Raw genomic sequence first — 17426 nt, forward strand, 5'->3', positions numbered from 1 at the left:
GGGCCAATAAATTATATTAAGGGGACTGGCGTTTTCAAATTTTAATCTCCGTGACATATTTGTGTATTATCCGGATATCTAGCTGCCATGTCCAGGTTCTCAGGTTTTAGTTTAGGTAGTCTAGGAAAAAGAAAAGAAGAAAAGCAACCTCTTCCTCCTCCAGCAGCAGCTCCCTCTCGTAAGAAAACATATCAGGATGAAGAAAGGCAAGCAATGTTTGACATTAGTTATTAATAATAATTACAATTATATAATTATAATTATGTATATTTAATTATTTTTAGTTTTTTTAATGAGTCTTCAGATGAAGATGATGACCAAGGACATATGTATGGGGGTCGACCGGCTGTATCCATGGAAATGGCTCGTGATGAAATAGCAAGCTATCGTAGCAGCCAATTAGAGGGAGAGAAAGTGGGAGGGGCAGGAAAGGAGGAAGAAGATGATGATGATCCTTTGGATGCTTTTATGGCTGGAATTGAGGTATGCTGGTCTTTGTATTGGTTTTCATGCCACAATGTATTCTATGCCTGTACACAGACAGAAATAAAGAGGCAGAAAGTTGAGCCAGCGAAGAAAGAAACAAAGTGAGAAATATTAGTACTATCATGATTATTTGTAATATACTAATTGCAATGTATAATTAATAGTACATGTTCTTGTTTCATTACAGAGCAGTGAGGGAAGACATTGAGGAGGAAGATGATCAAGTATAGCTTCATACACAATGTATTTACATGAGTCCTTTACCTTCTCTCTCCCCTCCCTCTCTCTCTCTCTCTCTCTATCTCTCCCTTTCTTTCTCTCTCTCTCTCTCTCTTTTAGGAGAGTTATTTCAAAGCAATGGCTAATGCTCCTATAGTTATATTAGATGATGAAAATGAACAAGACATTGATTATGATAGTGACGGTAACCCTATCATACCCGAATCTGCTAAGGTGTGTTTCCATTTAATGCCCAAATTAATATTCTTTTTAATGCCCACCAGGTCATTGATCCTCTTCCTCCAATCGATCATTCAGAAGTAGGTCTTCATTTTATGATGATTTGACTCTATTTTGATGGTATTTGGTTCTCTTCCTTTAGATTGATTATAAACCTTTTCAGAAGAACTTTTATGAAGAAGATGAAAGCGTCCAGAAACTAACAAAGAAAGAAGTTCAAGAGCTGAGGAAGAAGCTGGGAATAAAAGTAAGACACGAATAGGAGGGGAAAAGATAGATTATTATTATTGTCATTATTTTAGGCGTCTGGTTTTTCCCCTCCAAAACCTTGCGTCTCGTTTGCTCATTTTGGATTCGATCCTCAATTGATGGCATTAATTAGAAAGTCGGAATTCACCACACCCACTCCAATACAGGCTCAGGTACATGTAAATTCTTATTTTTGTCTTCCTAATTTTGTATTTTTCTCTTAGTCAATCCCAGCTAGTTTATCTGGACGTGATGTCATTGGAGTAGCTCAGACTGGATCTGGAAAAACAGTAGCATACCTCTGGCCTTTACTAGTTCACTGCATTGATCAGGTATCACTTTAATATTGTATCTCTTACTCTTCACTCTCTCTCCCTCCCTCCCTTTCTCTCTATTTCTTACTCTGCTTTATTACTTCTCTCTCCCCCCCCCTTCTCTCTCTCTTTTTCTGCTATCTTACCCCCTCGTTTAGCCTGAGATTAAAGAAGGTGATGGCCCAATTGGTCTGATATGTGCACCAACGAGAGAGCTCTGTCAACAGGTATAACTGCACATCCTGACGTACATGTACATACAGACATACAAATGAACGTATAGCCAATACAAAGAACTACAGATATATGATGTATAATAACAATATAATATTAACACGCTGCTTTGCAGGTACATTGTAGGATCTTCATGTAGGAAGCAGAACATGCCTCTAATATTGGGTTGTTTATTAGTTATTCTGATGCATACTGCATTTGCCAGCAGATATCTTAACATAAGAGGAGAAACAGAGGGCAATGGAGGGGCTTGAGCTCCCTCACTTTGCATGTACATGTAGGAGAGCATTAAAACATGGTTTAACTAAACTAAACTATAATTATTAATAACTAAACTATACAATAGCTAAATTATAACTAATAATAGCTTATCGAGTCACTACTTGTTATTATTATTTATGACAGTTCCTTGTGGATTATTATCAAACTTTCCTTTCAATTTTATCAGCAAGATCATCATAATCAGCATCACCAGTGTCGTTGAGCTGAAATTCAGTTGATACCCCATAAAAACTTTTCTTAACTTCATCTTTAACAGATAAATATATCATGTTGTCTGTAATTTGGCCATTGTCAGAAGTCCTACATAAATGATAGACCATCAGCATGCACTCATGTACTCTGCAGTATACCATATACTGGGATATTTTTGAGTTGCTAAATTTTTGTGAATCTTGCATTTGTAAAATTCCATAAAATAAAATTTTGCAAATAACTTGCAAATTTGCATCGCGTGCAATGAATATGCAGAATTCCTCAATTTTAATTTTTGCAATGGAGTAAAAAAGCCCGAAATTTGCGAAAGTTTGGCTACTCAAAAAATCCCAGTATACTGCAGTGTTTGTAAGTACATGTACCGTTACATGACGTGTCACTTCATATAAACATTGGATGATTGGAATAAGATTAAATTAATTTTTTGCTTTGTTTGAGCATAGGCTGTGCAAATACAGTACTCTAGGAACACTGTGTAGCAGAAAGTTTTAGTGGCCTAAAATTTTGTGAATTCATTCAAAACCCGTTTCTAGCTTTACTTTTTTGTAATTTTCTACTTTTCGACCATGTTGAATTGTATTTATTTTCATGGATTTTATTTTCATGCTTTTGAAAAAATGGGGGAAATCTATGAAAATTTTGGGCCGTGAAATCTGCTGCACTAAAATAATATTAATAACTCTTACCAAGTTATAAAAGCAATTTTTTAAATAAATCTTCCTTCTTTGGTTGTAAACTGAAAGTCATACAGAATGTACAGTGGCTGGTCATCCCTCAGTTTGGCCTTCACTTCTTCTTCAAATATTTTCTTGTCCTCCTCCCTCGTTTCAATAGCACGTCTTTCACCAGATTGAGTAAGGACCACTGTATTGCTGGTCCTGTCAATTTCAAAGAAAGCCCATTTCTTGGCGCTATTTAAGTTGATGCTATCAAACATTGCCTTTACATCAGGAGAAACTTTAATCTCTGCCATGATTCTAAACTATAAGCAAATTAATGATATCATTACTGACAATATAGTACTGGTGTTTACTTACATTTGCAGTAGCTTTTCTTACTTGTTCCTCTCTCTCTCTCTCTCTCTCTTTCTCCTTGTACTGACAGTAACACTAGTTTAGCATTGTATATAGCTTGGCTGGGCTATATGTAGGGGTTGGAAAATTATGCTTTTAGGCGCTGCTCCAAATTCCATCCTATTATCCTTTGAAATGAATCCATTTATGCTCATATTTTAAGCTTTACTCAAATATCAGCTATCAAGTTACATGTACATGCATGCATCTGTTATAATTGCAATATTATAATAATGCCAGAGTCTAAAAATGTTTCCAGACTTTTGAGTCACTGCAAAATAGCACAGCCTAAGCCATTGGACTCATCACACTTGTGTAGGTCACCACACATGAGTAGGTGGGTGTTAAGCAGTTGGGTTGTTCTACTAGTACTTGAAATCATGTATTCAGCCAGAAATTTTTACCCATTATGCTCTATTATAATGCTCCAATTATGCTAGCATAATTTGCCTATAGCTACATTTTATTAACAGTTGTCTGCCAACAGCAGAGTTATATTTACTATATGAAATAATAATAATGAAGTAGTAGTCTCTTTGATGTAACCAGAGCTTGGGAGCCATGCATGCATGCTTCATGCATGGACTGCATTGAAGAAGGTATGAAAATGGTTTGATGTGTGCACCTCTGTCTGTCATCTGACATACATTGTAGTACAGCAGGTCACAAGTACGTATTTTGAAAACATGTACACCAAACTAAAATTGAAATTTTGCTGTACTAAAATAGATTTACAAATGTAGTTATAGTTAAGTAATACAACACTGTTGTATATATACATACACTGTAGTCCATGATCACTGTAATCTCACATCATGCTGGATACATACATGTACATGTACTTGTATTGAGGTCCTGATGCTTTGCAAGCCAGTTCCTGTAATCTACATGTAATACTAATTTGTAGCATTTTGATAGATGCAGGAAGATTTTTACCATATAGCGGGTAATTTTCAACTGGTGCTTAATTTCATCTGTTTTGTTGCCATTAATTCTGAATGAAAATTAATTCTGAAGATAGGCGTGACTATAATAAAATTAATAATAACTTGATTACAAGTATAGAATGCCTTTCAAACAGCGTTCACTTTCTAAAGAACCTCTTCCAGAGCCTACAGGACCAGAGGACCTCTTTCTGATCCTATCAGTCCTGCAGATGCTAATGAAAACATCAGATCAACTGTTTTTGTCTAGTCAAAATAAAACCGACGAATTTTTATTCTCAAGTCATTTCTGGTTCCATTCGAAATTTTCAACAATCGAAATTACCCGCTATACGGTATTTTCCTAGTGTTTAATTAAAATTTTGTGCTAAAAGTGTCAATGACTGTGCAGTGTAACCACTGTATAATGGTTCCCATTGTTTGGAACCATCATTAGTAGCTAAAACATCAAAGGAAATTGTGCTATAATGTTTGTTTTTTGTTAGTCATTCTGATACATATTGATTGTATTGTATTTGCCAGTAGACGTTTTAGAACAGAGGGCAGGGGAGGGGCTTGAGCCCCCTCACTTTGTATGTACATGTAGAAGAGCATTAAAGCATGGTTTAACTAAACTATTATTTTTATTATTATTATTATTATTATTATTATTATTATTATTATTATTAATTACTAAACTATACAATAGCTAAATTATAACTAAACTACTAATAGCTTGTTGAGTCACTACTTGTTATTATTATTTATGACAGTTCCTTGTGGATTATTATCAAGCTTTCCTTTCAACTTCATCGGCAAGAGTATCGTAATCAGCATCACCAATATTGTTTAACTTAAATTCATTTGATAGCCCATCAAAACATTTTTTAACTGCATCTTTAGTAGATGAATATGACATCTTGTCTCTAATTGGAGCCCTGTCAGAAACCCTACATAAATGAAAGACCATCAGCATGTACTCATGTACACTACAGTGTACCATATACTGGGATATTTTTTGAGTTACTGAATTTTTTAATCTTTCATTTGTAAAATTTCATGGAATAAAATTTTTGCATCACATAGCAATGAGTATGCAGAATTTTGAATTTTTTTACGATGGAGCAAAAAGTGCAAATTTGAGAAAATTTTGGCTACTCAAAAATTTCCCAGCATACTGCAGTGTATCTAAGTGCATGTACTGTTACATGGTGTATAAAATTGAATGATTGGAACAAGATTAAATTAATTTTTGTTATGTTTCAGCATAAGCTCTGCAAATACTCTCAGTAGCAGAAAATTTTTGTGGCCTAAAAATTTTGCAAATTCATTCAAAAATCCATTCTGTGGCTTTAATTTTTGTAATTTTCTACTTTTTGGCCATGTTGAACCATATTTAATCGATTTTTATGGACTTTATTTTTATGCTTTTGAAAAAAATAGGAAATCCCCAAATTTTGAGCCATGAAATCTGCTGCACTAAAATAGTTGTTAATAACACTTACCAAGTTATAAAAGCAATTTTTTCAATAAGCCTTCCTTCTTTGGTTGTAAACTCAAAGTCATACAGAATGTACAGTGGCTGGTCATCCCTCAGTTTGGCCTTCACTTCTCCTTCAAATATTTTCTTGTCCTCTTCCCTTTTTGTAATATCGCGTCCTTCACCAGATTGAGTAAGGACCACTCTTTTGCTCCTGTCAATTTCAAAGAAAGCCCATTTCTTGGCGTGGTGTTTTTTGATACTCTCATACATTGCCTTTACATCAGGAGAAACTTCAGTCCCATCCATTGACATGATTGTAAACTAGAAGCAAATTAATGATACCATTACTGACAATATAGTACTGGTATTTACTTACATCTGCAGTAGCTTTCTTACTTGTTCCTCTCTCTCTCTTTCTCCTTGTACTGACAGTAACACTAGTTTAGCATTGTATATAGTGTTACGTGACTTGGCTGGGCTGCGTGTGAGTATATAATTAACAGTCATCTGCCAATAGTAGAGCTTTATTTACTATATAAAATATTAATGAAGTAGTAGTCTCTTTGTTGTAACAAGAGCTTGGAGCCATGCATTCGTTCATGTATTGACCGCATTAAAGTTGGTATATGAACTGGTTTAATGCATGCACCAATAAGAGAGCTCTGTTGACAATCATAACACAAAGTATTAGGACTACATGTACACTTACAATTACAATTTTTTACAATCACCCAATTACAATTTTTCTGTATTAAAATAGATTTAGTTATATTAAGTAATGTTGTATGTGCACATACATGTATATACACTGTAGTTATGATCACTGTAATCGCACATCATGGTGGATAATGATAATTATAACAAACACCAGAAATACTAACGATATATACAATGTAAATAAATAGATATAATGCATGTATATGTGAATGCCTGCATGTGTACACATACAAAAACTACCGAAGTAAATTATTAAACTCTCCCATCTGAGAGAGCTTGCTCATGAGAGTGAAAGAGTCGTAAGGATGGTGATAGGGTGATCTGGCACCATGGAGACACATGATAAGTACAGTAGAATAGGACTTGGAGTAATGGATAGAGAGTCTGGATGAAAGATGCTTTTAGAAAATAGAGGCTGATGGACCCATTCCTCTTGCAGTGGTAAAGACTAGTGGTGTAAAAGAAGCATTCCAGATCCTTTCACCATATTGGCTAATGGATACATACATGTACATGTACTTGTATTGATGTCCTGATGTTTTGCATGCCAGTTCCTGTAGTCTACATGTACCATATATCAGGTAATTTTCATAGGAAGAAATTTTCTGACAGAAAAAAATTCATGTAGTTTTATTTTTGCAAAGGGGTTCCTGTCCGAAATTAATAACATACGAAATTATAAAGATCTTATAAAGGATCCCACAGAACACCTCTGAGAAGCTACCATGTTTATTAGACTGTCTAAGCAGCGCCATTTTGTGATGATAGTGCCACATGTCTTGACAATGCACATGGTATCTGCATGCAAAATGTATGCATGAATAAATTAATTTTTATGAATTTTAATTTCACACAAAGCCATGCATTCGAAAATTAAATACAGACGAAAATTACCAGACATACAGTATTACTAATTTGTAGCATTTTGACAGATGCAGGCAGATTTTATTTTTCTAGTGTTTAATTAAAATATTGCACGAAAAGTGTCAATGACTGTGCAGTGTAACCACTGTATAAGTGTCTCCATTATTTGGAAGCATCATTAGTAGCTAAAACATCAAAAGGGAGTTATGCTATAATGTTGGTCATTCTGATACATATTGATTCTCTTACATGTACTGTATTTGCCAGTAGATACCGTATACTATGAAATTTATGCGACAAAAAGATTTTGCGAATTTCGCGATTTTTGCTCCATCGCAAAAATTAAAATTGCAACATTCTGCAGCTCCATTGCCACGTGGCGCAGTTTGCAAGCTATTCACAAAAATTTATTTTGTGAAATCTTAGAAATGCAGGATTTGCAAAAAAAAAATTGTCGCATAAATTTCATGGTATATGGTATAGAGGGCAGCAGAGGGGCTTAAGCCCTCTCACTTTGTATTTACATGTATGTAGTAGAGCATTAAAGCATTTGGTCTAGCTAAACTAAAATTATTATTATTAACTAAACTATACAATAGCTAAATTATAACTGCTAGTAGCTTATTGAGTCACTACTTGTTATTATTATTATTTATGACAGTTCCTTGTGGATTATTTCTTTTCAACTGCAGCAGCAAGAGTATCATAATCGATGTCACCAATATTGCGGAACTGAAACTCACCCGCTATCCCAAAAAAAGCTTTTTTAACTGCATCTTTATTGGATGAATATGGCATCTGGTCTCTCATTGGGGCATTGTCAGGCATCCTACATAAATGATAGACCATCAGCATGTACTCTACAGTATGCCATATACTGGATAATTTCGGATTTGCTAAATTTTTGTGAATCTTGCATTTTAAAAATTTCGCATAATAAAATTTTTGAATTCCATGGCAATGAATAGACAGAATTTTACTACTTTTTGCAACGGAGCAAAAAGTGCAAATTTTGAGAAAATTTGGTTACTCAAAAATTTCCCAGTATACTGCAGTGTATGTAAGTACAGGCACTGTTACATGGTGTGTCATTTCATATAAACATTGGATGATTGAGATAATTTTTGCTCTGTTTGAACATAAGCTGTGCAAATACTCTCGAAGTTGTGTAGCAGAAATTTTTGTGGCCTAAAATTTTTGCAAATTCACTTTAATTTTTGTAATTTTTTACTTTATTTAATCAATTTTTGCAGATTTTATTTTCATGCTTTTTTAAAAAATGGGAAATCCACGAAAATTTTTGGCCTAAACAACTCTTACCAAGTTATAAAAGCAACTTTTTCAATAAGCCTTCCTTCTTTGGTTGTAAACTGAAAGTCATACAGAATGTACAGTGGCTGGTCATCCCTCAGTTTGGCCTTCACTTCTCCTTCAAATATTTTCTTGTCCTCTTCCCTTTTTGTAATATCGCGTCCTTCACCAGATTGAGTAGGGACCACTTTTTTGCTCCTGTCAATTTCAAAGAAAGCCCATTTCTTGGTGCGGTGGTTTTTGATGCTATCAAACATTGCCTTTGCATCAGGAGAAACTTCAATCCCTGCCATTGCCATGATTGTAAACTATAAGCAAATTAATGATATCATTACTGACAATATAGTACTGGTGTTTACTTACATCTGCAGTAGCTTTTCTTACTTGTTCCTCTCTCTCTCTTTCTCCTTGTACTGACAGTAACACTAGTTTAGCATTGTGTATAGTGTTACATGACTTGGCTGGGTTATCTAACTAATACTAAGTCATCTGCCATCAGTAGAGTTTTATTTACTACATGTATATACAATAATAATAGCAGCAGTCTCTTCGATGCAATGAATCAGAGCCTTGCATTCATTCATGTATGGACCGCATTAAAGAAGGTATGAAAATGGTTTGATGTGTGAACCAATAAGAGAGCTCTGTCAACAGGCATAACAAACACATCAGGTCACAAGTATCATGAATACATGTACACTACATGTGTGTACATGTACATATGTGTACTGTTCCCATGTAGAATATATCATGCATTTGACAGATGCATTCACATATTAGAGCTACTGTAAAATATTTACAAGTATATATTTCTTATTTTATTTTAGATTTATCATCAAGCCAGGAAGTTTGGTAAAGCCTACAATCTGTCAGTCGTGTGCGTGTATGGTGGAGGCAGTAGGTATGAGCAGAGCCTGGCAGTTAAGGAAGGATGTGAAATATTGGTAGCCACACCCGTAAGTTTATTATTTAATAATAGTTCAATTAAATATTAACTGGTACATGTGTAAAATTGGATTTCTTTTAAAGTTTTGACCCAGGGGGCAAGGGGGCATGCACATGTACATGTAAGTGCTTGGTGCATAGTAAAGCTACACTGTATAGCATTAGATAGATTCAGGGGGCAAAGTGAAGGGGGAAAATGTTTCCCTCATAGAAATTTGGGCCTTGGATTAAACCATGTATGAAACAGACTTTTTTCAATAGGGACGCCTGATAGATTTAGTAAAATTAAAAGCGACTAACCTCCAGAGGGTTACATTTCTTGTCTTTGATGAAGCCGATCGAATGTTTGACCTTGGGTTTGGTAAGACCCCTCCTCCTCCTAACTCCGCCTAATTTCCCGCCCACTTTAGAGCCACAAGTACGATCAATAGCCAATCATGTTCGACCCGACAGACAGAGTAAGATTGACCCCGCCCCTTTCTTTTATCACGATATTTCTCAGCTTTGCTATTTAGTGCAACTTTTAGAAAGAAGGTCGAGAAACTTTGTCGAGATATTTTAACTGATCCTGTCAGAATCGTGATCGGAGATCTCGGAGAAGCTAACACTGATATAACACAGATTGCATCAGTTTTTAAAGACGCTCAGACAAAATGGGTGTGGCTTGCTCAGCACCTGGTAGAGTTCCTTTCAGGTAATATGATGATAAAAATGAGTGCATGTTTTTATAATATCCAGTTTACCCATTACATGTGTACTGCTCGCATGTACATGATGTAACTGTACATTGTACATGTAGAGCTTGTGCTAAGTCCACCTTATAAAACCTCAAGAATAAGCTTACACTGATTAAGCTTAAGCCTATAACTGTAGCAGTATTTGTTATGCATATTGCAGACTTTTACACTCAATTTTTGCTAAAGTACATGTACATATGTATATGCATTTTCCATTAATAATCAGTTCTATATTACATGTGTTACAGTTGCTATGTGATTTTCATGTCATATGTAGCTGGCAGTGTTCTAGTGTTCTGTACTAAGAAGACCGGAAGTGAGGAATTAGCACATAATTTGAGACAAAGTGGCTACCAAGGTGATCAAATTTTGTTAAATATTTGTCATGACTTTGTTCCACCTCCTCTCTCTCTCTCTCTCCCACAGCTGGTCTTCTTCATGGCGATATGTGTCAAGGCGACCGAGATGAAGTCATCACGAGTTTCAAGAAACAAGCTTTTCCAATTTTAGTTGCAACTGACGTAGCAGGTTAGATCAAATTTCAGTGCATTTCAAAAATTAAAATTTTATAAATACTATATGACCACACCCATATTTATATTCTGACCACACCCATATTTACATTTTGACCACACCCACAGCCAGAGGTTTGGATATAGCATCAATAAGAACAGTGGTTAATTACGATATGGCACGAGACATTGATACTCATGTTCATCGAATTGGACGAACAGGAAGAGCAGGTACCAAAGGGACTGCTTATACACTAGTGCTGCCTAAAGACGTCAATTTGGCCGGAGATCTAGTTAGGAACTTAGTAAGTGTAGACATTTATTGTTGTTCTTTATTGTAATAGTTTGTTTTAATTTATTTGCACGTACATGTACATGTAGTACAATGTATGATGTATGTGGCATACAAGCTTTTACTATTATAAGTCAAGATATCTCAATAGCATTTGATAAGTTTATACATTAGGTATAACTATATGTGTAGACATAACGCATATACATGTACATGTAATTGGATGAAAGTACATGTACATCTAGTCCCTTATGAAGTAAAACAGGTCTACAGGTAATACTAATTTATTTTCATTTATTTAGGAAACTGCTGATCAGGTTGTACCAGAAGAATTGCTTAGTCTAGCAATGCAGGTACACACATTGTTATTATTGATCATACACTTACTTGTATTTTTGTGTCTTGTCTTCTCTATTAGAATGCAAGGTTTAGAAAGTCAAGATCAAGACATGGAAAAGGAAAGGGAGGAGGAGGAGGAGGGGGAGGAGGAGGAGGGGGAGGAGGAGGAGGAGGAGGAGGAGGAGGAGGGAATAGACGATTGAGACTAGGACTGGGTGCAACTAATACAGTAAGAGATTAAATAACAAGAAGAGAATTCTCTATTGTTATGACATTTTCTGATGCATATACCAGTACTTGTGTTGTGTGGAAAGTTTGAACTGATTCTGTTCAAAATTGGATTTTTTATAAGTTGCTCCATAATCGGGCTAAAGTCCCTGTACTATAGTACATGGTCTCGAGCCAAAATTCATCAAAATTGACTAGGAGAGAATTCTCAATTTTTATAATTTTTTCTGATGCATATACATGTACTTATGTTGTGTAGAAAGTTTGAACTGATTCTAATCAAAATTGAATTTTTTATGAATTTTTAAGTTGATTCATAAGGAGAATATTCTCCATTGTTAATTTAACTAAGATTAACCACATTTCAATTGATCATAGACTGGAAATACTGCAACATTGGGATCATTATCAAGTGGGAGTGGTCCCAGTGCTAATAGAGCAGCTGCTGTCAAAGAAGCCATGCAAGTAAGAGTAAAAACAATACCAAATGACATGTTCATATATTTTTTCTATTTTTCTTCTCCTTTAGTTTAGTTACAAGTCAAGATTTCAAGCTGCTACTAGTACATCATTTGCTAGTACGTCGTCTCTTCAATCGACCACACCCACCCCTACCCCTCCCACTTCTGATGAAACAAAACCTCGTAAGAGAAAGAGTAGATGGGACTGATATTTCTAATAAATAAACTTACATCTCTTGAGTCTATACTATTATTTTAAAATGTTTTTTTTCATTCAATTTTGGCTGGAGATCATTTAGACTACTGTATAAGTACAGTTGTTCTTTGCAACAAACAATGAAATTGAAATGAATGTAACAGGCATATTAGCATGCAGTTTATGTTTTACAGTTTATTGTGTACTAATATGGATATTAAATACACTAACTACTGTAAATGGAATTCACTTTATCTTTTAGTACACTACTTCTGTTTTATAATAGTCAGCAACAAGCACACAAGAATTGTCAAATTGATGTTTGAGAAGCAGTTTCAGCTGCTAGTCTGACAGTGATACATAGTAATCTGAAGTAGCTCGGTGTCTCTCGTATTCATCTTCTTGTTCCATGTATCTCTGATAATGATCATCAACTATCTGAACAATATTAACTTCATTCTCTCTCACACGATACTTGTAACGTCTAGCCAGTATCACAAACACTATCAGTATAAGCAACTGAAGGAAGCACACTATTATGTAATAGTACCATGCTTTAACGAAATGTGACAGCATAAAAGCAGTTAAAATTCCAATTCCCATGAAAGTGGAACACACTCCAACCATCATTCCTCTCATGTATTCTGGGGACTGTGCTACTGTAAACTCAAATGAAGTAGGAAGAATAAGAAAACATGATGTTCCAGTTAGTACCTGTTTAATTATTATCAATGTAGTGTAATATGAAGGGAACATTTCTATCAATATTATAATGATGCAAGCAAACAAGGAGAATACTAGTCCAGCACCCATTCTAGTAAACATACTGGGTATATACTTGTGGAAGCAACCACGAATGATGAACTGATAAATGAAGAATAAGAGTAGAAGAGTCGTGTGATATGTACCGTGTCTATCAATAAAGGTTTTACTGTATTCTGATGGTTTAATATCAATGGAATTGCCTTCTAAAGTATTTACATGCAGATAAATTATGGACATTGATCCAAGTATTGCAATGAATATGGGTAGCATACGAAAGAATGTCTTCACATCTTCTACCTCTTCCTCTGTGAATGGTCCACCATATTTATCCTTACCCAGGTCTAGTCTTGAAGGAGCTTCTTCCTCCCAGTAGGTCAGAGCACTACGATTCTCAGGATACTTGTGCTTCCTGGCATAACACAATACTCTAACTATCAGTTTGATGGGATTCTTGATCAGTGATATATTCTCCAGTTTGTGTTTAAATAATGAATGAGATACCAGTATAATTGATAGTGCTACTCCTGATGTTATAATGATAGCAATGAGCTTTGTGGATCTAGTATATATATCAAGTAGATCAATTAAATTTTTTAATATCCAAGCAGTTGGATAGGCAGCAATACTCCAGTATATGATAGTACTCAATTCATTGGTTGATGCTCCAATTAACTGATCAGTATTATATTGAATGATATTAGCAACAAAAGTAATGATACCAATGTTGCTTATTAAAAAACTAGGAACAGTCCAAGTATTCTCCATAAATCCATAGCAATTGTTTAATATAAATGAAATTCCAAAGATAATCCATGATATGAAACTGAGTATAATACTAATTACTATTGCTCTATATCTTCCTATATATACATCAGTTAATAGTCCAATGAAAGGAAACAAGATATAGCAACAGTAAACAATGGTTTCAAGGTTTCCCTTGATGGCACTGGTAGTCCCAATCAAATAATTCTGACCTGCCATCAAGTAATTCCACAGCAGCACCATAATAGCAGGAAAAGATGTTATAGGAACTAAATACATTCTAGCCTTTGATAAAGCCATGGTTTTTATTTTAAAAGTGACTGCAACTTTTTATCACTGATGCATGTTGTCTAGACTGAAAGTGTCTCAATATTACGGTTTACTTTTAGCCCCAGATCAATTTATTTTATTTGCTTGAATAAACAATGAAACTGAATAACCTGCATTTTATGCGTAGTTATTGAAATACATCAAAAGTATAAATTAAATTTTAATGCACAAAAAGTGCACTATATACGATACTAAGTGCTTCTACACTTTTATAGAATCTACTGTCAACACCAATGCACATGGAAATTAAAAGTTGGCAATCTATATAATGGTTTTAGAAACAGCTTGTTAGTTATTCAACTGTTGCACAGGCACTAAATTATTCTAAACTAAAGGGTTGCAGTTTATAAGTATCTCAATGCAGTTTATTTTATTTGCTGCTTCAAATAAATAATGAAACTGATCATAACCTGCATTTCATGCTTTCTTGTTGACTGTATTAACTTTTAAAGCAAAACAATCACATCATGTAATACATGTCTACAACACTGAAACACACAAGAATTAAGAATTATGCATCAATTTTGATTATAAGAGTTTCAACTACTGGTTATACAATAGTTGCACATAATAAGTCTTACAAACTATGAAGAAGACTGTCACAAACCTCAAAGATCCAAGATCAATTTAAACTGAATCGTCATCAAGTAATTCCAGAGCAGCACCATAATAGCAGGAAAAGAAGCAACAGGAGCAACACACACTCTAGCCCTTGAAAGAGCCATTGTTTTACTGTACCATAAGCATAACAAAAGTGAAGCTATTTATAAACTATAAGTTAATTTGTTTGTCAAACAAAACAATGAAAATGAAAGAAAACGACCATAATTATTAGCTAATATTTTATAAACTTCATTGTTATTATTATTAGAGTTTTCATAGCAATACATACTTATCCTTGAAATTTAAAAACCAATTAATGTATGACTTAAAATGCCTCATGCAGCTATGAAGCCATTACAATAACAAAGTATGTATCATACACCTAGTAACTTAGGTCTCTCAATTAATCTTAAATAATTCTGTTTCAAGAATCTTTTAAAGTTTGTTTACATCCATCTTCTTAGTATATGCATCTCTGGTAATTGCAGTATAAAATTGGATTTGAGAGCAATACTAAAAAGGCAAGAGAAGTTGATAAAATTTATAAAATCAACAAAACAACTAAAAAGAAAAATCCTTTTTCTCTCTCTCTCTATGCCTCTCTCACTCAGTTAAAAATTTGAGTCTGTGCTTATCTTAATTAATTTACATGTAAGTCGGTAAACGACAGACAATCATCTTCATCATTACCAGCACTCTAGCTGGTTTGGGGCAATGGTTTGGTGGAGGCAGACAATCTATTGCATCTCAAGCTCAGCAAGTAAAGCAGCTTCTCACAGATATTCTTAGGCAAGAAGTATATGTAGAATTAGAAGACTAATGAAGTTGAAAGGAATATAACATAACATACATATATACAACATATGCTTTAAAAACATGATTATTTTTTTAGGTATTAAATACACCAAATGTGTGGAATTCACTACAACTTCTAGTGCAAAAAAACTAATTCCGGTTCTAATAGTCAACAACAAGCCACACACAAGAATTACCTACATGTATGCTGGTGAAATTGGTAGTTTTAAAAAGTAGTTTTAGCTGCTAGTCTGACAGTGATACATTAATTATAATCTTCTGGAGTCACTTGGTGTCTCTCATATTCATCTTCTTGTTCCATGTATCTCTGATAATGATCATCAACTATCTGAACAATATTAACTTCATTCTCTCTCACACGATACTTGTAACGTCTAGCCAGTATCACAAATATTATCAGTATAAGCAACTGGAGGACACACACTATTATGTAATAGTACCATGTTGTGATTAAAATTAAAAATATTCTCGAAAATATGGAGCCAAGTCCCAATGAGGTGTAGCAGAATCCAACCATCATTCCTCTCATGTGTTCTGGAGACTGTGCTACTGTAAACTCAAATGCTGTCGGAAGAATAAGAAAATATGAAATTGCAAGAAGCACTTGTTGAATTATTTGTAGAGAATCATATGGAAGATACACTTGTGCCAATAATTGAGTTATACTACCAAATAGTAATACAGTAAGACCAGCACCTATTCTAGTAAGCATACTGGGTATATACTTGTGGAAGCAACCACGAATGATGAACTGATAAATGAAGAATAGGAGTACAACACTGATATTATATGTACCATAATCTTCAAACACCTTGCAATACACTGAGGATTTGACACATTTACCATGAGGAATCCAATAAAAAGTGGTAAAAGCAAAGGTAGCAATATATAATGGTAGCATACGAAAGAATGTCTTCACATCTTCTACCTCTTCCTCTGCAAATGGCCCACCATATTTATCTTTACCCAGGTCTAGTCTTGAAGGAGCTTCTTCCTCCCAGTAGGTCAGAGCACTACGATTCTCAGGATACTTGTGCTTCCTGGCATAACACAATACTCTAACTATCAGTTTGATGGGATTCTTGATCAGTGATATATTCTCCAGTTTGTGTTTAAATAATGAATGAGATACCAATATAAGAGACAGTGCTACTCCTGATGCTATAAAAATAGCACTGAGCTTTGAATTTACAGAATCAAACAATAACAAAAAGTTAAGTAAAACCCATGAAGTTGAATAAGCAGCCATATTCCAGTATATGATAGTACTCAGTTCATTAGTTGATCCTCCAATTAACTGATCAATATTGTACTGAATGATATTAGCAATAAATAATGTCATAGTAATACTATTTACTATAGAGCCAGGCACAATCCACATCTTCCCCATGAATCCATAGTAGCTGTTTAATATAAGAGAAATTCCAATTATGACCCATGATATGAAACTGAGTATAATAGCAATCATTATTGCTCTGTATCTTCCTATGCATACATCACTTAATAGTCCAATAAAAGGACACAAAATATAAAAAATAAAAGGAACAAGTCTTTCAAAACTGGGAAGACTGTCAAGAACTTCAAAGATCCTTGCATACAAGATCAATTTAAACTGAATCATCATCAAGTAATTCCAGAGCAGCACCATAATAGCAGGAAAAGATGTTACAGGAGCAACACACACTCTAGCCCTTGAAAGAGCCATTGTTTTACTGTACCATAAGCATAACAAAAATGAGGCTATTTATAAACTATGAGACTCAATGAGTATATTAATTATAGTTTGTCAAATAAAACAATGAAAATGAAAGAAAACAATAGACTAATAATCA

The 17426-nt window shown here is 34.4% G+C and overlaps 4 protein-coding genes and 1 long non-coding RNA gene across 5 annotated transcripts; 1 reads left to right on the top strand and 4 right to left on the bottom strand.

Annotated features, from left to right (window-relative positions):
* The first annotated feature begins 40 nt into the window (after window positions 1-40).
* LOC100640555 (ATP-dependent RNA helicase DDX42-like) lies at window positions 41-12540 on the top strand. The gene is made up of 21 exons (XM_020001811.1): window positions 41-206; window positions 285-483; window positions 541-587; window positions 674-710; window positions 826-939; window positions 990-1025; window positions 1088-1192; window positions 1248-1367; window positions 1419-1526; window positions 1667-1735; window positions 9436-9564; window positions 9815-9914; window positions 9964-10011; window positions 10056-10247; window positions 10568-10648; window positions 10717-10818; window positions 10932-11107; window positions 11397-11447; window positions 11513-11662; window positions 12040-12126; window positions 12191-12540. Exons 1-21 carry the CDS (start codon window positions 88-90, stop codon window positions 12329-12331), a joined length of 2211 nt encoding a protein of 736 aa, XP_019857370.1. The 5' UTR covers window positions 41-87; the 3' UTR covers window positions 12332-12540.
* LOC109585677 (uncharacterized) lies at window positions 3158-4087 on the bottom strand. The gene is made up of 2 exons (XR_002186598.1): window positions 3275-4087; window positions 3158-3219 (listed from the first exon to the last, which is right to left on the bottom strand). It is a non-coding gene; the product is annotated as an uncharacterized LOC109585677 (long non-coding RNA).
* LOC100639795 (cofilin-like) lies at window positions 4896-6194 on the bottom strand. The gene is made up of 3 exons (XM_003389591.2): window positions 6093-6194; window positions 5739-6037; window positions 4896-5183 (listed from the first exon to the last, which is right to left on the bottom strand). Exons 2-3 carry the CDS (start codon window positions 6026-6028, stop codon window positions 5024-5026), a joined length of 450 nt encoding a protein of 149 aa, XP_003389639.1. The 5' UTR covers window positions 6029-6037; window positions 6093-6194; the 3' UTR covers window positions 4896-5023.
* On the bottom strand, window positions 7867-9189 carry LOC109585676 (cofilin-like). The gene is made up of 3 exons (XM_020001810.1): window positions 8972-9189; window positions 8618-8916; window positions 7867-8126 (listed from the first exon to the last, which is right to left on the bottom strand). The coding sequence occupies exons 2-3, from the start codon at window positions 8905-8907 to the stop codon at window positions 7970-7972; spliced, it is 447 nt and encodes a 148-aa protein (XP_019857369.1). The 5' UTR covers window positions 8908-8916; window positions 8972-9189; the 3' UTR covers window positions 7867-7969.
* Window positions 12541-15067: 2527 nt separating the features above from the next.
* On the bottom strand, window positions 15068-16633 carry LOC109585675 (uncharacterized). Its single transcript, XM_020001809.1, has 2 exons — window positions 15775-16633; window positions 15068-15291 (listed from the first exon to the last, which is right to left on the bottom strand). The coding sequence occupies exon 1, from the start codon at window positions 16493-16495 to the stop codon at window positions 15839-15841; it is 657 nt and encodes a 218-aa protein (XP_019857368.1). The 5' UTR covers window positions 16496-16633; the 3' UTR covers window positions 15068-15291; window positions 15775-15838.
* Window positions 16634-17426: the final 793 nt, after the last annotated feature.

This window comes from Amphimedon queenslandica, unplaced genomic scaffold, assembly GCF_000090795.2.
Source record: "Amphimedon queenslandica unplaced genomic scaffold, v1.1 AMPQUscaffold_13025, whole genome shotgun sequence".
NCBI classification, from domain to species: domain Eukaryota; kingdom Metazoa; phylum Porifera; class Demospongiae; order Haplosclerida; family Niphatidae; genus Amphimedon; species Amphimedon queenslandica.